This window comes from Pogona vitticeps, chromosome 2, assembly GCF_051106095.1.
Source record: "Pogona vitticeps strain Pit_001003342236 chromosome 2, PviZW2.1, whole genome shotgun sequence".
Taxonomy (NCBI): Eukaryota; Metazoa; Chordata; class Lepidosauria; order Squamata; family Agamidae; genus Pogona; species Pogona vitticeps.
In genome coordinates, this window is record NC_135784.1 from 202,795,089 (window position 1) to 202,818,575 (window position 23,487).

General features: G+C 41.0%; 1 protein-coding gene across 1 annotated transcript in view; it reads left to right on the forward strand.

Moving 5' to 3' along the window:
* DNAH6 (dynein axonemal heavy chain 6) overlaps positions 1-23,487 on the forward strand; it is a 218,245-nt gene that overhangs the window by 184,237 nt on the left and 10,521 nt on the right. The window contains exon 72 of the mRNA XM_072991952.2: positions 13,014-13,141. Coding sequence (XP_072848053.2) covers positions 13,014-13,141 — 128 coding nt within the window. The remainder of the gene's footprint in view (positions 1-13,013; positions 13,142-23,487) is intronic.

Here is a 23,487-nt window from a genome sequence, read left to right on the forward strand (position 1 = left end):
TGAGCTTTGGCCCAGAGATAAAGCACAGAGGGCATGGCCTCCTAATTAATATGCATTTTCTCCTCCCCCTTCTGGCCTGATTGCTCCAGTCACAAACTACAAGGCCTGTGTTTCAGAAAAGGCAAACAGAACCATGATCCCCTATTTTCAAGACTGCCAAACAATGCTTTGGAACATTACTTTGCCCTTGCTTGGTAAACATTGGGAAAGTCTTATGGTAGATTTAAAGGGATTATTACATCTCAATGAGACTCCAAGATTGCATTCTGACAGTTGTGATGTGTATCAACGTAGCTTGCTGGTTACAGTTCTCTGCTGTACAGCAGCCAGCTGTGTTCTCCACTACATCAAATCCACATGTAAATTGCTATTGCTTGGCTGGAATTACTATATATTGAGAAAATAAATTACATTTTCTTAAGAACTTGAGTCATCAAAAGGTTAGGATATGTAGCAAAGGGACAGATTTCCATGTTTCACATATCAATGGAAGTAAATGTTCATCATTCCCCCCAAAAAAAAGATATCTGAGAGGTTTAGGGAATCCTTTCGAAAATGAATCTGTATAGACTTTCATCCTTTTGAAGACTGATGTGCTCTTTCACAGAGCAAACTCACATTAAGATTATAGAGAGAGGATAAGCTGTCACAGTAAGCTTTTGGTACAGAAAACCATGGAGATTTCTTTAGCAAAATAAAGGATGCCTTTTATTGTTTTGCTGTCTCCTCTTGCTCTTTGGCTGGGTGAACACAACAATCTTCTAAACAATTATGACAGCAAAAATCCATTTAAAACACAAGTATTCTCCGGCACTCATCATTATGCAGCTAAAACACAAACAAGTCAAGATGAATTACTTGCCTGCAGCATTTTCTTTCTGAACTAACTCCAGTAGACCATGTTATTGTGAGGAAAAAGTATTGGTGCACTTCGACACTTTGAAATAATTTAAATTTTATCTGTTTATTGTTTTTGCTTAATGTTTGAAGAGATCTATCACTAAAGCAGTGCTGGGCTTCGTTTATTATTGAATTTGGATAGTCATATTTGCTGTCTAAAGCAGTGGTTCTTAACCTTTGTTACTCGGATGTTTTTGAACTGCAACTCCCAGAAACCCCAGCCAGCACAGTTGGTGATGAAGACTTCTGGGAGTTGCAGTCCAAAACTCCTGAGTAACCCAAGGTTAAGAACCACTGGTCTAAAGAATGCCTGAACATCTAGTAACTCCATGGCTATATGACTGCTTTGCCCAGCATGGACTGAAAGTCATGTGTGTGACAAACCCAGACCTACTGGGATCTGCCACACGTTAACTAAGCTGCCACCAACCATTCCCTATAAGAAGTCACACAGACCAGGGATGGATTTTCAACAAATAAAAGAATAAGGTTTATTTAAAACAACACACAGGGAAAATAAAATGATCAGGTGAATAAGATATAGTAACGTGGCTTAGTCTCATTCATACATGCATACAGTTTGGTTCACACAGAACACTTAACTTGAAGCACAGACCCTGAACCTATCAGTCCTGGCTAACCATACAGACACCTGAACCTATCAGGTTGGTACTGACACACAGTAGTACCCTGTCTGACACACAGACTCCCACACCAGCTTCTTCTTCCCAGCTGCTGCTTCGTCTCCTAGCGTCTTCACACACGCTCCACATATATATACAGTACAGCCCCTCCTCCTGATGTCCCGCCTTCCACTCCCCATAGGATGGAACTTTCCCTCCAAACCCATGACAGACAGGTAACATCAGTGCTGTATGTAACACCTCCCCTCTTTATAAGTTGTTTTGTAGGGGGAAAGCTAAGGTGCTTTTTCCCAAAAAACAACCTGGATAAAACACACCAAAACAGTTATACATACAATATCATACTTACTTATACTTACATTCTAAGTTAACCATATCAATTAGGCATTTAAACATTTACCATATACATTACATCAAGTTACCTTTATTCATACAAACCAAATTCAAAAAAACCAGGTACATTTAACTTTTTGTCATCAATATATATACATAGTCCATGTTTCTTTCGCCGTCTTCATTCTTCAGGTCTTCTTGACAAGGCGTCAGCAACACAGTTCACTGACCCTCTGACCACCTTCACTTCAAAGTCATAGTCCTGTAGGTTTAAAGCCCACCTCATAAGTTTGCTATTGTGGGTTTTCATTGTCTTTAACCATTGCAGTGGTGAATGGTCAGTGCACAGAACAAAATGTCTTCCCCAGATGTAAGGCTTGGCCTTCTGGATCGCGTAGACTATGGCCAAACACTCCTTCTCCACGGTTGCCAAATGTCTCTCACCTTTTTGAAGTTTCCTACTCAGGTAGGACACTGGATGCTGGTCACCATTCTCATCCTCCTGGCACAGAACTGCTCCTACCCCGCTGTTAGACGCATCGGTGTAGATGATGAACTCCCGGTCGAAGTCTGGAGCACGCAGCACTGGATACTGGACGAGCGCCTCCTTCAACCTCTGGAACGCCGCCTCACAGTCGCTGGTCCACGGGATGCGGTCATCAGCCTTCTTCCTCGTCAGATCGGTCAGCGGAGCCGCAATCTCGCTAAACCTCGGGATGAACTTTCTGTAGTAGCCCACCAACCCAAGAAATGATTTGACTTTTTTCTTGGTGTTGGGTCTAGGCCAATCACGAACAGCGTCTATTTTGGCCTCCAGGGGTTTTATCACTCCTCCCCCTACCATGTGACCCAAGTATTTTATTTCTGGGCTACCCAGCTGCAGTTTGCCCTCTTTGCAGAGCCTAGGCCAAAGCACTTCCTCCCCTGGATTAAAGCGCCTCTCCCTGCCTTCCTGGTCATCCCACTCTTTCTTTCTGACCTTTTGAGCTTGCAGGGTCTCTGCTGCTAGCTCTAGGTTTCTCTTTAGGTCATTTCTTAAAGAGTCTATGTATGTCACAACGTCTTGTGGGTCATCCTGGGTGATCTGCTCCCAATTTTGTTTGATCAAATCAAGGGGCCCTTTCACCCTTCTCCCAAATAAAAGTTCAAATGGACTGAACCCGGTACTGGCTTGTGGCACTGATCGATACGCAAACAAAAGGGATTGCAGCTTCTGGTCCCAATTGTTTGGATTCTCTGCCAAGTAAGCCCTAATCATGCGCATTAGAGTCCCATTGAACTTCTCAGTTAACCCATTACTTTCAGGATGATAGGCAGTGGTTTCCTTGTGCTTAATTCCACAGATTTGCCATAAGCGTTTCATGAGCTTTGATGTGAACGATGCGCCCAAATCTGTGATTATTTCTGAGGCAAATCCCATCCTGGACATATACCCCACCAAGGCATCTGCCACTGTGTTAGTTTCAATGTTAGTCAAGGGTATGGCTTCAGGGTACCTCGTGGCATGGTCCACAATGGTGAGAATGAACCTGTTCCCCCTCTTTGTGGCCTTGGGCAAAGGTCCCACAATATCCACCCCTATGCATTTGAACGGAGTGTCAATCACAGGCAAAGGGCACAACTTTGCTTTGGTCCTGTCGCGGCTATTCCCCTGCCTTTGACACACATCACATTGTTTACAGAACTCCCTGATCTGCTTCCCTATGTCAGGCCAGTAAAAATTCTGTGTGATTCTCTGCTGTGTTTTGTTCACCCCTAAGTGTGCAGCAAACATGTCAGAGTGCCCCCTTTGTAAGATCATGGGGCGATACTTTTCAGGTACCACTAGCTGACTTCTGATCCCATCTCCCCCTTTTGAGATATTCCTCAGGGTCTCTCTATACAAAATCCCCTTCTTCTCCAGAAATCTCACTGGGGTTTCAGGTGTTAGCTGGGCGTCAGTCACCTGTTCAAAACACTTTTGGAGAGTGGCGTCTGCCTTTTGCTCCTGTCCAAATCTGCTGTCTGTGGTTAAGGTTTCCACCACAGCTTCTGAACTTCCCCCACCTGCTTCCGTCTCTGGCTCATCATTACCCCCCTGAACTGTCCCCGTGGTGGCTTGTGAACGTGTAATCACTAGCATCCGTTTCACATGTTCAGCCAGGTCATTTCCCACGAGCACGGCTGCTGGCAGAGTCGATCAAATCGCTAGCCGCCAAACTCCCCTCCAGCCTTGAAAGTTGACAGGTACCTCCGCTACTGGCAGAGAGATCACCTGCCCCTCAATCCCTGCCACCTTCATGCTCTCATTTGGGATTACATATTCCCTAGGAATAATATCTGGATGGCACAGGGTCACCTGGGAACAAGTGTCCCGCAGCCCCCGATACTGACGGTCAAGTATTCCTACGTCCACCCCTGCTGTCTCAAACAACTGAGAATCTGTTCTCACCAGCAGGCAGCGCCTGACCTCTACAAGAGGACCATTTTCCTCAGCCTGATCAGCAGATGTAGCTGTTCCAGATTGAGTAGCCATGGCAACAGGCTCCCTCAGTGACAATGAGCCTTGCTCTTTCTGGACACAGAACACAGCTTTTGGCTTGGTTCCACTCGAATCCTGAGGCACATTTCCCTTTATCTGCTTCCATTTCTCACACCCTGAGATTAGATGGCCCTTTCCCTGACAGAAATAACATTTTCTGCTGTACTTGGAGTCTTTCTCCTCTGGTTTTAGTTTTCCCTCCAAAATCTGAGGTCTTGGTTTCATGTCTGAGGGCTTCCCTTCACCATGGGCCCCTCCCCCTTGCTGGCTTTTCCCTGGTCCCTGAGAGTACTTGCTGTAGGTTTCTTTGGGTTTACCTACAGATTTCCCCTCACCCAAGGGCTTTCTTATTTGGGAAATAAAATCTGCGATCTCGGCTGCTTCTGCCACAGATTTTGGTTTCCTTTCCCTCACCTGGAATTTCAGTTCCCCATGCAGGACTGAATAGAACTGTTCCAGCGCTATCAAGTCTTTGAGCTGCTGAAAGGTCTCTGTCCCCTCCTGAGATAGCCATTTCTCAAGCAGCCTCACCAATTGGGCCCCCACTTGGGTAAAAGTCTGCTCTGGTTTCTTTGTGAGGGACCTGAATCTTTGCCTCAGCTGTTCCGCATTTATCCCATGTCTTGCAAACACCAGTTTTTTAAACTCTGCAAAATCTCTCATCAGTCCCTCTGGCATCTCTGAATAAACTTCCGCCAGGCTACCACTGATTAAAGATCGCATGATGGTCATCTTCTCAGTTTCCCTCACTGAGAAGTCCACAAACGCTCTTTCCACTAAGGAAAAGAACACCTCAGGACAATCTCCCTTGTGGTACACAGGGAATTTCTTCAGGTCAGCTTTAGACAGTTGGCCTCCCTCAGAATCCCTATTGTTATTATTGTTCTGGTTCATCATTTCCAATTTTCTTAATTCAAACGCCATCCTTTCCTTTTCCAGAGCAATTTTCTCTCTCTCTAATCTTTCTTCTTTTTCCAATTGCCTCATCCTCAGTTCATGCTGTTGGGCTATGAGCAATTTTCTGAGTTCTGGGTTCTGTTCTCCTGTGCTGTCACCCTGCACTGAGCCAAATTCATCCTCAGAACCTTGGTCAACCTGGGGGTCTTTCACTTCACCCATTTCTGCCATTTGGCTTCGAGTCAAGGGCATAATCCCCCCTCAGAACAGGCTGCTTTCAAAAGTCAAGCCTCAAAATAAAACGACCACTTTTTTTTTCTTTTGCCTCAGAACCAGCTTTCCCTATAGATTGCTGCTGTCCTTCAGCACTACTTGCAACAGTAGCGAGTTAGAGTCTACCCCCCTCTGCTGGGCCTCTCAGCAGACAAGCTAGCTCACTGCTATTTCACAGTTTTCCCTCAGCTTTTTTCCCGCCAAAACAGGCTGCCTCAGAGCACCCTAATCTAGTCTCCCCAGTTGGCACGTGTGACAAACCCAGACCTACTGGGATCTATCACACAGTTATTAAGCTGCCACCAACCATTCCCTATAATAAGTCACACAGACCAGGGATGGATTTTTAAACAATAAAAGAATAAGGTTTATTCTAAATACAAACAGGGTAAATAAAACAATCAGGTGAATAAAATAAAGTAACGTGGCTTATTCTTACACACACAAGCATACAGTTTGGTTCACCTAGAACCTTTAACTTAAAGCACAGACCCTGAACCCATCAGTTCTGGCTAACCCACAGACCCCTGAACCTTTCAGGTTGGTACTCTGACACACAGTAGTACCCTGTCAGACACCCAGACTCCCACAACAGCTTCTTCTTCCCCAGCTGCTGCTTCGTCCCAACCCAGTGTCTCACAGTCTGTCTCAGCATCTACTCTTCACCACACAGGCATCACATATTTATACAGTACAGCCCCTCCTCCTGATGTCCCGCCTTCCACTCCCCATAGGATGGAACTTTCCCTCCAAACCCATGACAGACAGGTAACATCAGTGCTGTTATGTAACACCTCCCCTCTTTAAAAGTTGTTTTGTAGGGGGAAAGCTAAGGTGCTTTTTCCCAAAAAAACAACCTGTATAAAACACACAACACCAATTATACCTACCATATTATACTTACTTACATTCTAAGTTAAACATTTCAAATAGGCATTTAAACATTTACCACATACATTACATCAATTTACCTTTATTGATACAAACCAATTTAAAACCAGGTACATTTTAACTTTTTGTTTTCATTATATACATATAGTCCATGTTCTTTCGCCGTCTTCAGTCTTCAGGTCTTCTTGATAAGGCGTCAGCAACACAGTTCACTGACCCTCTGACCACCTTCACTTCAAAGTCATAGTCCTGTAAGTTCAAAGCCCACCTCATAAGTTTGCTATTGTGGGTTTTCATCGTCTTTAACCATTGCAATGGTGAATGGTCAGTACACAGAATAAAATGTCTTCCCCAGATGTAAGGCTTGGCCTTCTGGATCGCGTAGACTATGGCCAAACACTCCTTCTCCACGGTTGCCAAATGTCTCTCACCTTTTTGAAGTTTCCTACTCAGGTAGGACACTGGATGCTGGTCACCATTCTCATCCTCCTGGCACAGAACTGCTCCTACCCCGCTGTTAGACGCATCGGTGTAGATGATGAACTCCCGGTCGAAGTCTGGAGCACGCAGGACTGGATAGTTGATTAACGCCTCCTTCAACCTCTGGAACGCCGCCTCACAGTCGCTGGTCCACGGGATGCGGTCATCAGCCTTCTTCCTCGTCAGATCGGTCAGCGGAGCCGCAATCTCGCTAAACCTCGGGATGAACTTTCTGTAGTAGCCCACCAACCCAAGAAATGATTTGACCTTTTTCTTGGTGTTGGGTCTAGGCCAATCACGAACAGCTTCTATTTTGGCCTCCAGGGGTTTTATCACTCCTCCCCCTACCATGTGACCCAAGTATTTTATTTCTGGGCTACCCAGCTGACACTTGCTCTCTCTGCAGAGCCTAGGCCAAAGCACTTCCTCCCCTGGGTTAAAGCGCCTCTCCCTGCCTTCCTGGTCATCCCAAGCTTTCTTTCTGACCTTTTGAGCTGGCAGGGTCTCTGCTGATAGCTCTAGGTTTCTCCTTAGGTCATTCATCAAGGTGTCTATGTAAGTCACAACGTCTTGTGGGTCACCCTGGGCGATCTGCCCCCAACCCTGCTCGATCAAATCAAGGGGCCCCTTCACCCCTTTCCCAAATAAAAGTTCAAATGGACTGAACCCGGTACTGGCTTGTGGCACTGATCGATAAGCAACCAAAAGGGATTGCAGCTTCTGGTCCCAATTGTTTGGATTCTCTGCCAAGAAAGCCCTAATCATGCGCATTAGAGTCCCATTGAACTTCTCAGTTACCCCATCACTTTCAGGATGATAGGCAGTGGCTTCCCTGTGCTTTATTCCACAGATTTGCCATAAGCGTTTCATGAGCTTTGACGTGAACGATGTGCCCAAATCTGTGATTATCTCTGAGGCAAATCCCATCCTGGACATGTACCCCACCAAAGCATCTGCCACTGTGTTAGTTTCAATATTAGTCAAGGGTATGGCTTCAGGATACCTTGTAGCATGGTCCACAATTGTTAGGATGAACCTGTTCCCCCTCTTTGTGGCCTTGGGCAAAGGTCCCACAATATCCACCCCTATGCATTTGAACGGAGTGTCAATCACAGGCAAAGGGCACAACTTTGCTTTAGTCCTGTCGCGGTTATTCCCCTGCCTTTGACACACATCACATTGTTTACAGAACTCCCTGATCTGCTTCCCTATGTCAGGCCAGTAGAAATTCTGTGTGATTCTCTGCTGTGTCTTGTTGACCCCTAAGTGTGCAGCAAACATGTCAGAGTGCCCCCTTTGTAAGATCATGGGGCGATACTTTTCAGGTACCACCAGCTGACTTCTGATCCCATCTCCCCCTTTTGAGATATTCCTCAGGGTTTCTCTATATAAAATCCCCTTTTTCTCCAGAAATCTCACTGGGGTCTCAGGTGTTAGCTGGGCGTCAGTCACCTGTTCAAAACACTTTTGGAGAGTGGCGTCTGCCTTTTGCTCCTGTCCAAATCTGCTGTCTGTGGTTAAGGTTTCCACCACAGCTTCTGAACTTCCCCCACCTGCTTCCGTCTCTGGCTCATCATTACCCCCCTGAACTGTCCCTGTGGTGGCTTGTGAGCGTGTAATCACTAGCACCCGTTTCACATGTTCAGCCAGGTCATTTCCCACGAGCACGGCTGCTGGCAGAGTCGATGAAATCGCTATCCGCCAATCTCCCCTCCAGCCTTGAAAGTTGACAGGTACCTCTGCTACTGGCAGAGAGATTATCTGCCCCTCAATCCCTGCCACCTTCATGCTCTCATTTGGGATTATAAACTCCCTAGGAATAATATCTGGATGGCACAGGGTTACCTGGGAACAAGTGTCCCGCAGCCCCCTATACTGACGGTCAAGTATTCCTACGTCCACCCCGGCTGTCTCAAACAACTGAGAATCTGTTTTTATCAGCAAGCAGCGCTTTACCTCCAGAAGAGGACCATTTTCCTCAGCCTGATCAGCAGAGGCAGCTGTCCCAGACTGAGTAGCCATGGCAACAGGCTCCCTCTGTGACACTGAGCCTTGCTCTTTCTGGACACAGAACACAGCTTTTGGCTTGGTCCCACTAGAATTCTGAGGCACCATTCCTTTTAGCTGCTTTAATTTTTCACACTCTGAGATTAGATGACCCTTTCCCTGACAGAAATAGCATTTTCTAGGGTATTTGGATTCTCTCTCCTCTGGTTTCGGTTTTCCCTCCAAATTCTGAGGGCTTGGTTTCATGCCTGAGGGCTTCCCTTCACCATGGGCCCCTCCCCCTTGCTGGCTTTTCCCTGGTCCCTGAGAGTACTTGCTGTAGGTTTCTTTGGGTTTACCTACAGATTTCCCCTCACCCAAGGGCTTTCTTATTTGGGAGATAAAATCTGCGATTTCTGCGGCTGCTGCCACAGATTTCGGTTTCCTTTCCCTCACCTGGAATTTCAATTCCCCCTGCAGAACTGAATAGAACTGTTCCAGGGCTATCAAGTCTTTAAGCTGTTCATAGGTCTCTGTCCCCTCCTGCGATAGCCATTTCTCAAGCAGCCTCACCAATTGGGCCCCCACTTGGGTAAAAGTCTGTTCTGGCTTCTTGGTAAGGGACCTGAATCTTTGTCTCAGCTGCTCTGCATTTATCCCATGTCTTGCAAACACCAGTTTTTTGAACTCTGCAAAATCTTTCATCAGTTCCTCAGGCATCTCGGCATAAACTTCAGCAAGGCTACCACTGATTAAAGATCGCATGATGGTCATCTTCTCAGTTTCCCTCACTGAGAAGTCCACAAACGCTCTTTCCACTAAGGAAAAGAACACCTCAGGACAATCTCCCTTGTGGTACACAGGGAATTTCTTCAGGTCAGCCTTAGACAACTGGCCTCCCTCAGAATCCCTATTATTATTATTGTTCTGGTTCATCATTTCCAGTTTTCTTAATTCAAACGCCATTCTTTCTTTTTCCAGAGCAATTTTCTCTCTCTCTAATCTTTCTTCTTTTTCCAATTGCCTCATCCTCAGTTCATGCTGTTGGGCTATGAGCAATTTTCTGAGTTCTGGGTCCTGCTCTCCTGTGCTGTCACCTTGCACTGAGCCAAATTCATCCTCAGAACCTTGGTCAATCTGGGGGTCTTTCACTTCACTCATGTCTGCTATCTGGCTTCGAGTCAAGGGCATAATCCCCCCTCAGAACAGGCTGCTTTAAAAAGTCAAGCCCCAGAATAAAACGACCACTTTTTTCCTTTTTTTCCTCAGAACCAGCTCTCCCCAGAGATTGCTGCTGTTCTTCAGCACTTAAATTGCAACAGTATCGAGTCAGAGCCTACCCCCCTCTGCTGGGCCTCTCAGCTGGCAAGCTAGCTCGCTGTTGCTACGCAGTTTTGCCTCAGCGTTTTCCCGCCAAAACTAGGCTGCCTCAGAGCACCTTAATCTAAGTCTCCCCAGTTGGCACGTTCTTCTACTAGCGCACCTCCCCGTGAGGTACACCTAGAAGATTACCTACGCGCCTCAAACTGTCCCTGACTAGACCCCCCTTGCTCTGGGCACACTTGCCAAGGCTTTGCTGGACCACTGGACAACTGGACCAGTCGTATCCCACACGCTGGACACCAATCAATGTGACAAACCCAGACCTACTGGGATCTATCACACAGTTATTAAGCTGCCACCAACCATTCCCTATAATAAGTCACACAGACCAGGGATGGATTTTTAAACAATAAAAGAATAAGGTTTATTCTAAATACAAACAGGGTAAATAAAACAATCAGGTGAATAAAATAAAGTAACGTGGCTTATTCTTACACACACAAGCATACAGTTTGGTTCACCTAGAACCTTTAACTTAAAGCACAGACCCTGAACCCATCAGTTCTGGCTAACCCACAGACCCCTGAACCTTTCAGGTTGGTACTCTGACACACAGTAGTACCCTGTCAGACACCCAGACTCCCACAACAGCTTCTTCTTCCCCAGCTGCTGCTTCGTCCCAACCCAGTGTCTCACAGTCTGTCTCAGCATCTACTCTTCACCACACAGGCATCACATATTTATACAGTACAGCCCCTCCTCCTGATGTCCCGCCTTCCACTCCCCATAGGATGGAACTTTCCCTCCAAACCCATGACAGACAGGTAACATCAGTGCTGTTATGTAACAGCACGTTCTTCCACTAGCGCACCTCCCCGTGAGGTACACCTAGAAGATTACCTACGCGCCTCAGATTGTCCCTGACTAGACCCCCCTTGCTCTGGGCACACTTGCCAAGGCTTTGCTGGACCGCTGGACAACTGGACCAGTCGTATCCCACACGCTGGACACCAATCAATGTGACAAACCCAGACCTACTGGGATCTGCCACACGTTAACTAAGCTGCCACCAACCATTCCCTATAAGAAGTCACACAGACCAGGGATGGATTTTCAACAAATAAAAGAATAAGGTTTATTTAAAACAACACACAGGGAAAATAAAATGATCAGGTGAATAAGATATAGTAACGTGGCTTAGTCTCATTCATACATGCATACAGTTTGGTTCACACAGAACACTTAACTTGAAGCACAGACCCTGAACCTATCAGTCCTGGCTAACCATACAGACACCTGAACCTATCAGGTTGGTACTGACACACAGTAGTACCCTGTCTGACACACAGACTCCCACACCAGCTTCTTCTTCCCAGCTGCTGCTTCGTCTCCTAGCGTCTTCACACACGCTCCACATATATATACAGTACAGCCCCTCCTCCTGATGTCCCGCCTTCCACTCCCCATAGGATGGAACTTTCCCTCCAAACCCATGACAGACAGGTAACATCAGTGCTGTATGTAACAATGTGTTCATCAGTGAGGCCAGCAACATGATGCTGGACAACTAGTTTATTCTTTTGAATTAAAACTCCAGTTTATTTGGATTCTTCCTCTGAGAAGTGTAGATGGGTTGTTACTGGATGTTTTATGTTCATATTTTGGGACAGGTTGTTGTGTTGAAAAATATCATGTCTTTATGGTTTAGTGGAAAAAAGTTGTTTTAAGTAAATATATACAAAATATCTCCTTTATGATGTAGTTATTCAAAGCTAAAAGGTAACCGACAGGAAAAAAATATTAAGTGGTTGCCAAGCTTTATTAAATAATTTGTCAGTTGATCTTTCAGCAATATTCATCTCTAGGGCTTATGGTGTCTAGAAATGAAGCTTGTTATTTTCTACATGCTTAGAGAGCTATGTGCATGTTTTCTTAGACAGAAATCTCACTCAGCTTGATGGGTCTTACAATGAGGCAAGAAAGCATAGGAATACACTTTTGAGTTTAAAAAGATTTCTAAATATGCCATTGGTGACGTATAGTAGCTAGTCTGACCCCCTTGTATCTGTGGTGAACTGCACATTTCTGCAGGGGAAAGCGCACAATTTTGCAGAAAAATTGGCAAATTTGTAGAAAGCCTACGATTTTGCAGAAAAATTGGCAAATTTGTGCAACAGTGAGCATTTTCATGCACAAAACATTTTTGTCATCTTGAGGACTCTATCAATAGCTGCATAAAATTCCTTACCATCCATGCCTGCAAAGTGAAAAAAAATTGGCAAATCCTTCTCTGCAGGGATGATGTAAGAGAGAATTGCATCCCTACATTCCAGTATTTGTAACAGGAAGCATGCTTAAATAAATAGCTTCAGCAAAGTATATAGTGATGCCAAAGAATCTTATAGACATGTGGGAGTTTAGATGGCCCTTTGCCTCATTCTATTTGTGCAACTGAAGTTAGTTAGCAAATCTTATGTTGTTTTCTGACCCTTGAGTTCTTACTGTACTAAAAGTAAGAAATTTGTTTTAAAAACAAACAGAAATTGTGGCTGTTAATTTGAAATGTATGAGTTGTAATCCATTTGGTAGTCCTAACTAGAGTAGACCCAATGAATCAGTGGGATTTATATAAGCACTCACACACCATTTAGTGAATCACCATCAATTCAATGGGTCTGCTCTAACTAGGAATATCAGTAGAATTTAAGCCATATAACAATATGGATAGGCTTTTTTAACCAATCAAAGCAATGTTTGTTTTGCAGAAAAACTTGATATGGACACTGCTATAGAGACACTTTTTGTCAAGGATGACAAAGGGCGGGTGGACTCCCTGACTACAGTCCTCGGACAGGAAGTGGATCGTTTTAACAGCCTTCTCAGTCTTTTAAGGGTATAACTTCAATTCACTTTTTTCCTTGGTTAACATAAATGTTGATGTCCATTCATTATGTTTGTGCCTAGGAGTTAGTGCTATGAAATACAGTCTCATTAGGCTCAATATGTCACAAAAGCTCCTTTGAGGGTCTTCCTGCTTTTAGTGCAGTACAAGAAACCACAGATGGATATGAGAGAGAGAATCTATAGAAACTAACAGGACAATACTATAAATATGTAAGGCTAAGCTTTGCTTGGTGTTTGCAAGGCACCATTGTAATAGCTATTGTTCTCTCTCTTCTTTTCAATATTTGGAGATGTGGCAAAAAAATCTGGGTAATCAGTGGCCATCACAGCTCTTGACGAGTCTAAAATGTTCCTAGGTACCATGTGGTATGTACCCCAGCCAAAACAAGTAAACTGGTTGAAAGACTGGGGCAAATTATTTGTGCAAGGAAATATTGGAACGGCACTCACTATATTTTGAAGTAAATTCATAACTAAAGTTGACATTTCAGAATACAGAATTCCAGAGTCTGTGGCAGATATTTGGTATGAGAGTCAAAAGCAAATGGATTGCATTGTCATTCCTACCTCTCTCTTTTCCTCATTCCCTCCATTCGTTGTTTCCTTTTTCTCGCTATAGAGTTTATTATTCTCTCTCTGTGTTGAAGAGAGTATCTCCTGTCAAAACACGGAACCATCTTTAGTTTAGCATTTTGTAAAGCATACACTAATGGTACTGTGGCAACAAGAAGACAGCGAAGCTGCATGTTGTCCCTTCCTAGTGAGCAGCGCTTTCTCTGTCCTGCTCCCGTGTTCTTGCTCAAAGACCAAGATACACTTTTTGTCCCTGCCAGGCAGTGCAGTCCTGTCCCTACTTACTCCAAGATAGATCAGATTCCCAGTGGGGCTTATTTTCAAGTAAGGACACATAGACTTCTAGTCTCACACATAGTACCTTACAAATCTACTGCAGAAGGGGGAATAGGATTGCTCCAATAGCTCATGGTTTACAAATGCCATCATGTAGTATGAAACACCCTGGAGACTGACCACATATACTAGTGAAATGCAGGCTTCTACTTGGCCAAATGAACAGGGATGGCTTACCACAATATGAATTAAGTGAAATTATGCATATTACCATAGTAAGAGCCTCCATTTTAAACAACTGTTTCATCCAGAGTATAAAATTACTTAAGCTCACTGTTTGGGGGTTGTGGTCTGCAAGCCAACGAAAATGGCTGCATAGATCAGCTCCGCTCAAAGCCTTGGGAAAATAAACAATTAAGCATGAATGTTTATAAACTGAGAGTTAAAATATTCTAAGCTGCCTAGATATGGGGAAGACAAAAAAAAGACATCAAAGGGAGTCCCTGTTGAAGCCACAGTCTCCTAAGATGAAGACAAAAAGCTATCCAGCTCATCGGGTTCTGAGAGCAAAAGCGACCGGTAAGGCGAAGGGACGAGGGCGAGAAAAAGCTAATAAAGATAAGGATGAGATGAGGCAGCTAATGAAACAATTAAGAAAAGACTTACAAAGTGATATGAAGGGAGTAATTGCACCTCTAGAACGAAATTTAATGGAGGTCAAGTCAAATATTAGCAAAATACAAGAAACAGCAGATACAGCATTTGAGCTGGCACAGAATTTGCAAGCAAAAAATGAATTATTGGAAAGGCAGGTGCAGCAATTAACAGACAAACTGACAGAGCAGGAGAATCGGGGGAGACGTTATAATATCCGTCTGAGACATTTTAAGGAATCTGAGACAGGAGGGGAGGACTTAAAACAAATAATCTTAAAATGGATTCAAGGACTTTGCCTAGACCTCGAAATCACTCCCAAGGATTTGGATATAGCTCATCGGGTTGGGAGAAGATCAAAGAACTGGAGAAGGGACATACTGGTGAGATTTGTCTCATTTACAATAAAGACAGATGTCTTCCGTGCTTTGAACAAATTGCAGGAGTTAACATACGAAGGAGTAAAAGTTGAACTTTTTCAAGATCTTGCTGCAGAGACAATATCTAAACGTAGACGATGGAGGAGTTACACACAAGCTGTTCGGGAGCGGAAATTAATCTACAAATGGCTCTATCCATTTGGACTATCGGTTATGATGGGAAATAAACGGAAAACAGCAACAAATATAGAGGAATTACAGCGACTTTTTGAAGATTTGAATGTTCCCTTTCCAGGAGAACAGACTACAGACAAACAGAGAAATCAAGCAGATCACATAGAAAGAATGCAGCTGCGGTGGAAGAGAAAGGCGAAATAAGTTATACAGCTGCACTTTCAAGGTCATAAATGGGAGTTTATCTGTTGCTGAAGATAATTATGTTACTCCCAGAACTTAGTAAAAGAGCTGGAAGGATTTTTATATATATAGACTTCTAGCTATCATAAAACTCCAATAATTTATTTAAAAATATAAAACAAGCTAGTGTATTGTATTGTTATACTTCACGCTTATATGATGGTAAAATAATATAAAATACTATTTAAGATAAATATGTATGATAAAAAGGAACCTTAGAATTTTTAGATAAGAAGCATATATATTTAAGAATGTTTAGAATATATGTTTAGAATACTTTACTGTATTGATAAGTAAGAGATACAATAGTTACAAACAAATATAGATAAGTTGTAATCTGTTATATTAATATATGTATACATTAAGAGGGTCAGAGCGGGCATGGGGAAAGATCTGATCTTTTACAGGGGATGTTAAATTTTCTGGCTCCCTATAGTTCCACAGGGCACAGCTCAAACAAGAGCTGGGGACTTGTTCTCACTGACCATTGGAACAGGGTGAGGGTGGGGGAGGGGAAAAAGGGTGGGAGGGAATTAGGTATAGGTAAATGGGTGACACTGAAAAGAAAATTAGAACGAAGTAGACAATCTGGCTTAGTAAAATATGAATATAGACTGTATACCACAACATATATAAAATCTATTAGACAAATATTGATAAAGAATATATTTGTAAAGATAGCATATAAAATCTATGACTGTAATGTTAGATAATCTTCAAATCTTATCTTATAATTTGAATGGGTTGAGGTCACCAGTGAAAAGATATAGAGTCATTAAGACTATTCAAAAATTAGGAGTAGATGTGTTGTTACAGGAGACTCATCAAAATAAGAACAAGAAAGGGATAAATAAGCACCCAATGATAGGTGAAGAATATATGGCAGATGTAATGAATAAGGCTAGAGAGGTGGCAATACTCTTTATGAAGAACTCAAAATTTGAAGTGATTGATTATATGGGAGACCCTGAAGGCAGATATGTTATAGTAAAAGGAAAATTGGAAGACAAATTATTAACTATTGGTTCTTATTATGCCCCCAATATAGGTCAAGCAAATTTTATGCAGAGGTTTTTAAGAAAGGTGAAAGAATTTGCCTGGGGAGAAATTATCCTAGGCGGAGACACAAATTGTATTTTAAACAAAATCGATACAACATCAAAAAATAGAAAGATATCAAATAATGGTAATAAAATTAAGAAGCTAATACAGAGATCAGGTTTAATTGATGGCTGGAGGTATTTAAACCCTAAAGTGAGAGAATATACATATTTTTCTAAAAGATATTGTACCTATTCAAGAATTGATCACTTTCTTATATCAGAGACTTTGGCCCCAAATCTAGACAAAATACAGTTTGCCCCTGAAATAGCCTCTGATCATGCACCATTAAAACTCCCTTGGGTTAGTGAAGTAAAGAGTAAATCTAGAATTTGGAGATTGAGCCCTAATGTGTGTTTAAATATAGAAATTATTGGAAAAATAAAGAAAAATTTAAAAAATTTATGAAATAAATGATACTGCAGAAATAAAATCAGCATTGCTATGGGATGCCCTAAAAGCCTACCTAAGAGGAATTTTTATTATGGAAACCTCTAGAATAAAGAAAGAACGAAATAAGCTCCAAGAACAATTAGAAAGTAAAATAAAAAATTATCAGAACAATATAAACAACTAGGAACCAAGAACATACTTAATGAATTAACAAAAACTAGAGCAGAGTTATAAGCATTGGATACTGCAAAGGTTCATACAGCTATGAACTATTTAAAGAGAGAATATTATGAACATGGAAATAAAAACACTAAACTGCTATCACATGCAGTTAAAAAGATGGCAGCAAAAAGAACAATTGTTTCATTAAAAACGAAGGAAGGAATAACGGTAAATTCACAGCAACAAATACTCTCTACATTCATGGAATATTATCAAGATTTATATAAATCAGAAGTAACACCAGACATAAATACTAAGAAATTTATACAAACATTACCAATAAGCCAAATTTTAGAGGAACACAAATACTATTTAAATAGCCCAATAACGAAAACTGAGATAAATTCAGTTATCAAAAAACTTAAGAAAGGAAAAGCACCAGGCTGTGATGGATTCACAGCTGATTTCTATAAAGTACTGGAAGAAGATGTCATAGAACATCTTCTAAAGCTATTTGACTCAATTTTGGGAGGTGACAAAGTAACAGAGTCATGGCATACGGCCAGAATAATAACTATATTGAAACCAGAAAAAGATCCAATGTTTCCTTCATCTTACAGGCCTATAACATTGCAAAATCAAGATCAACATTTTTTTTCAACAATATTGGCACAAAGATTAAGTAGTTTTTTAACTAAATATGTTCATACAGATCAATATGGGTTTATGCCAGGAAGACAAATGTGTGATGCTATCTGAAGAGTACTGAATATTATATATACAGCCAATAAAGAAAAAAAGAAGATGGCAATACCCTCACTGGATGCCCTTAAGGCCTTTGACCAGGTGGAATGGAAATTCATGTTTGATCTGTTGGAGAAAATGAATATGGGTAAAAATTTTATTAAAGTTTTAAAGGAATTATACACAGGAGCAGTTGCTACAGTACTTATTAATGGATTAGAATCTGAAAAATTTACACTATTTAGGGGAACTAGACAAGGCGATCCCTTGTCTCCAATCCTATTTGCATTAATAATAGAACCTCTTGCTACAAAAATAAGAGAAAGTGAAAACATTAGAGGACTGTCCACAAAAAATAGACAACACAAAATAAACTTATATGCAGATGATATGCTTCCCTTTTGGAGGACCCATTACAAAGAACAGAACATTTAAAAGAAATATTAGAGGAATATAATCAATATATAGGTTTAAAAATTAATTTCCAAAAATCTAAATTATTTTGTTTAAATATCCCTATTAGGGAACAAAATGAAATTAGAAAAGCATCTCATTTGGAGTTATGTTATTCAAGTTTTAAATACTTAGGAATATGGGTAACAAAAAATCTTAATCAATTCATCTACAGAAATTATAAAAATCTATTTAAATTCACAAAAGAAAAAATGACAAAGTGGGTCAATTTGAACCTATCAATGCTGGGGAGAATTGCTTAGATTAAATCTTATATATTACCAAAATTTCAATTTCTATTCAAAAATATCCCATTACAGCCAGATACAAAAAAAAGTAAAACTATGGCAAGGAAAGCTAGAAAATTTTATTGCAGGAAAGGGAAAGAAGATAAGATTTATAAATAGTGTCAAATATAGACAGGGTCAAAAGGGGGGATTAGGGATACCACAGCTCCAAAAATATTATGAAGCTTTGCAAATAAACCAAATTATTAAACTTATACAAATTGACGAGACTTGTAAAAATTCCGATTGGGTCAAAATGGAAAGTGAAATGAAAACGGACATAGTAAACAAGTATATTTATACTACAAAAAAAAAATTGGAAAAGGAGAACAAATACAGAACCCATTCATTTCTGAAACATTAAGGATATGGAGAAAACATAGTAAAACATTGCCCCCCCCCCGTATCCCCTTTATGTCCCTTCATGGATCACCCAGATTTTAAGTCTAAAGAGAAATATGGACAATTTAAAGAATGGAAGCAAATTGGAATATATAGAATTAATGACTTATTCGACTCAGGGGAACTACTTACTATTAGGCAAATAGAAGAAAAAACAAAGCAAATAAAAAGCAATTGGCTACAAATAAAACAAATAAGAAGTTTCACTACTCACTTACAGCAAAAAAAACTGGCCTTCTAAGAACATTAACTGAATTTGAACAATATTGTATACAAAAAGATAAAAATAAAAAGAGAGGACTAACCTCACTAATATATAAAAGCATTATTGAGAAAGAATATGGAAAAGGTGGAGGATCTAAAATAGTCTGGGAAACAAATTTAAATATTAATATACCTCAAGAAATTCGGACAGGAATCTGGAAAAAATATCCCTATAAATCTATTTCAGCAAATGCAAAAGAAATGGTTCTAAAGGTAGTGCATCGATGGCATCTATGCCCTACAAAACTACATAGAATGAATAAAGATATATCTGATAAATGTTGGAGGAACTGCGGACAAAAGGGAACTCTGGAACATATGTGGATCTCTTGCCCCAAAATAGAAACTTTTTGGCTGGAGGTCATTAAATGGGTAGAAACACTGACTAATCAAAAAATAGAGATTAATGAAACATTATTGTTATTTTCATTATTCACAGGGGGAAATGAGAAACTACAATATAAAGAATTAGTTGCAAATCTTACTGTATAGGCACCGCAATATCCGAAATAGCTAAAAATTGGAAAAAAGCCCAAGATCTCTCACTGCAAGCATTCACAAGTAAAATATGGCATACATTGCTGATGGAAAAAATGACTAATAACGTTAGAGTACATAGAGGAGAAATAAGCCGTAGTAAATTCACGGAAAACTGGAAGCCATTATTAAAATATGCCGATAAAATAGACTTTGAGACATGTGGTTTGAAAAGAGATTTAGATTGTTGGTCAATATTTCTTTAAAAGGTGATGGGGAGAGGTATATATGTGATTTGGAGAAATGTGGGGAATAGTTTTGTATTTAATATTTGTAATATGGTCGATTGTCTTTTCATTCTTTAGAAATAAATAAATTTTAAAAAAACTGAAGCTCACTGTTTATATGCTGCCTGTTTTAAACTGTCCCTGCCCTTTAACTCACCTTTCAAAATGATTCTTCTCTACCCCCTCCTATTTCTTGCTTATTTCTATCTTTGTTGCTTTTGTGTATGTGTGTGTTATTGGGTTTGTTTTTTTTTTGCATTGTTCCTTTTTTTAGCCTCCATATTAATTCTTCTCTTCCGGCAATTCTTTTTCAGCTGCTACTCAGATAATTATTTTCTGTCTATTTTTCAACAGCATTATAATTGGAACATAATATAATTGCATCTACAGGGTGAAGTAATGCCTGCCTAACTGTTTTTTTCTTTGTTTTAAAATTGTTTTTAATCCTGGTTTTAATCTTGATATATGTATAATTGTTTTGTATCTATATGGTATTTTGCACCGTCTTTCAAAACTGTTGAGTGCTGTATAGTTTTAGCTGTAGTGGGCTGACCTGGGTTCACCATGGGTCCATGTGTGGAAAGGTGACATATAAACAAACAAACAAACTGCCGCCGTTGCAAGAATAATTTTATGATGTTACCGCCAACTGTAAGAGCTACAGTAACAGTTGTTGTGGGTTTTTTGGGCTCTTTGGCCATGTTCTGAAGGTTGTTCCTCCTAATGTTTCGCCAGTCTCTGTGTCCGGCATCTTCAGAATACAGAGTGCTATCCTCTGAAGATGCCGGCCACAGAGACTGGCGAAACGTTAGGAAGAACAACCTTCAGAACGTGGCCAAAGAGCCCGAAAAACCCACAACAACCATTAGATCTCAGCCATGAAAGCCTTCGCAAATACAGCTACGGTAACCTTTTTGCCAAAGCAGCATAGAGCTGTTGTTTTTTAAAAAAATAATTATTGTTCTGAATTTTTTATTTGCATCATTGCTGAAAATGTTCAGTAATCTTGGAGTGAGAAAGTGATAAAACAGGAAGACAACTCTAAGAATATCTCACTGTTTTCCAAGGCATGTAATTTTACTGACAGGGAATTTTCTCCCTTGTTTCTCAGCACATTTGATCATGTCATGTTTGATTATAAATAATCGTTAATGCCAGTCAAGAGAGTTTTACTGCATTCATTTGGCATTTTGAGACAAGTGACTAAAATTATGTGACTAGTTCTCTGCTTTTTCTATATAATTAATTGTGGTTAGAGCTGTGTTTTTGCCTTTCAAACAAGTATACAGTAAAAGTGATATTTTTTTATGTTCTATATAAAAATTGCTAGGCCTACATCCTTGTTCTTCGAGATGCCAAGGACACATAGTTCATCTTATATTCCACCAAAAGCAATGGGAATTCCTTTTAAATAAGTGTATTCAGGGCTGAATTGTAACAGAGAATAGCCTTGTTCAAGTTTAGCACCAGACTGTAAATTAATGTTGTTATTTGTGGTCTCAGTGGCTGACATGGGTTTCTGTGTTATTCAGAACCTTCTAGAGCTGAGTTGAAGGGAAGTCCACCTCTACACTTTTAAGATTGCATTTTTCCCCTTTTAATATTGCATTTTAAATATGTGAGCTGCCTTGAGTCCTATTTTAGGAGAAAGGGCAGGGTAAAATATTTGAAATAAAATAAAACAAAACAAAATATCTTCCAAATTGCACCTCAGCTTCAGTTCAGTGGTTCATTTTTGTTCACCTGAATGATATGTTCTGGAGCACTCTTTATTGCTGTCAGACAACAAACAAACACAAAAAAGAAGAAACGAAAAACATTGTGGCACCTTAAAGATTAACTGCTGTATTTTAATGTGTGCTTTTATGGATCAAGTCCACTTCCTCAGACGTAAGAGTGAGACTGTATGACTCTGATATACATGATCTCATGACCACGTGCACAGATAGTGGACAAAGGGACAATGGCTCATTAGTAAAAGAATAGTAGCTGTTGGGCTGTGAATAATGTCAGTTGTCAGACTACAAGGTAACAATAGCAGAGCTGACACAAGTGGCAAACTATGTGAATCAATGTAGCATCTCACATTTGCTAATGAATTAAGAACTCTTGAGTAATATTCAGTCCTTTTAAGTGGGTCTCTAGCATCCATATATATCTTATCTCAGCTGTTTCTCTTTGAAGTCTTGTTTTGAACCCTCCTAGGAATAGTGACTTTCAAGTCATCCAAAGAATGTCCCAGTATTCTGAAATGTTCTGAAATAGATGTATTGTGTATTGCCATTCCTGATGTCAGATTTGTATCTATTAATTCTTTTGCACAGAGATTGTCCTATGTAGAATGCAGAAGGGCATTGTTGACAAAATATAACATAGATCATATTAGCAGAGGAACAAGTAAACATGCCTCTGATGTTGTGTGTGATATGGGGGGGGGGTGCTCTAGTGTCTTGCCAGAGTAGATGTAAGGACCGCACTGGCATCTGGGTTTGCAGCAGGGTCCGTTGTGTGTCAATAGTTGCTTACGATTAGGGGGCAGTGTGCATAAGCAAGTATAAGCCTGCTGCCAAGGGCTTGAGAGAGTGAAGTGTTGTCAAGAATTAGTTGAAAATAGTTTATGATACATGTAAGTTGTGGGCTGAAGATAACAACTAGTGATGTTCAGTCATTTTCTATGTCTGTCTTGTAGGAGTTTAGTACTGGGTATTCTATATAAGGCTACCGGGAGAGATAATCATACGTGGAGCTTGTGTCATCAATATGCAGACGATACACAGCTCTGTCTCTCCTTCAGTCCATCTGCAGTGGATGCTGTCAGGTGCCAAGAAATCTGTCTTGGTTACAGTCCTGGACAGGACAAGGTAGAGCAGGCTGAAGCTGAATCCAGTCAAGATGGAGATCATGTTGCGGGCAAGGGTCTTCATCTACCTGTCTGGGGGATATTTCATTAAAATTTGAGGGAGTTACCCTTCCTGTTAAGGAGCAGGTGCACAGTTTAGGCATGATTTTAGATCCAGTGCTGACCATGGAAAGACAGGCCTCCGCTATGGTGCATTTCAGCAAATTGCCCAGCTGCATCCCTACCTAGAGGACTGCTCCGTAACAACATTCATCTATGCACTGGTACTCTGAAAAATAGACTCCTGTAATGCACTCTACATGAGGCTTCCCTTGAAACTGGTAAGGAAGCTTCAGGAGGTCCAGAATGCAAAAGCCAGATTGGTCGCTAGGTTGAGGACGTCTGCCTATATCACACCAATCTGGTCTACCTGCACAGGTTACCCATCCTCTTCTGTGCTAGGTTTAAGTTTTTGGTTCTAACATACAAAGCCCTAAGTAGTTTGGGACCGCAGTACTTGTCTAAGCATCTTCTGCCAAGTTCAGCTGCCCATCTGACTCAGTCCACACAGGCCTAATGCCTGCAGCTGTTAACAGCTAAAGAAGCTTGGAGAATGGTAACCTTCT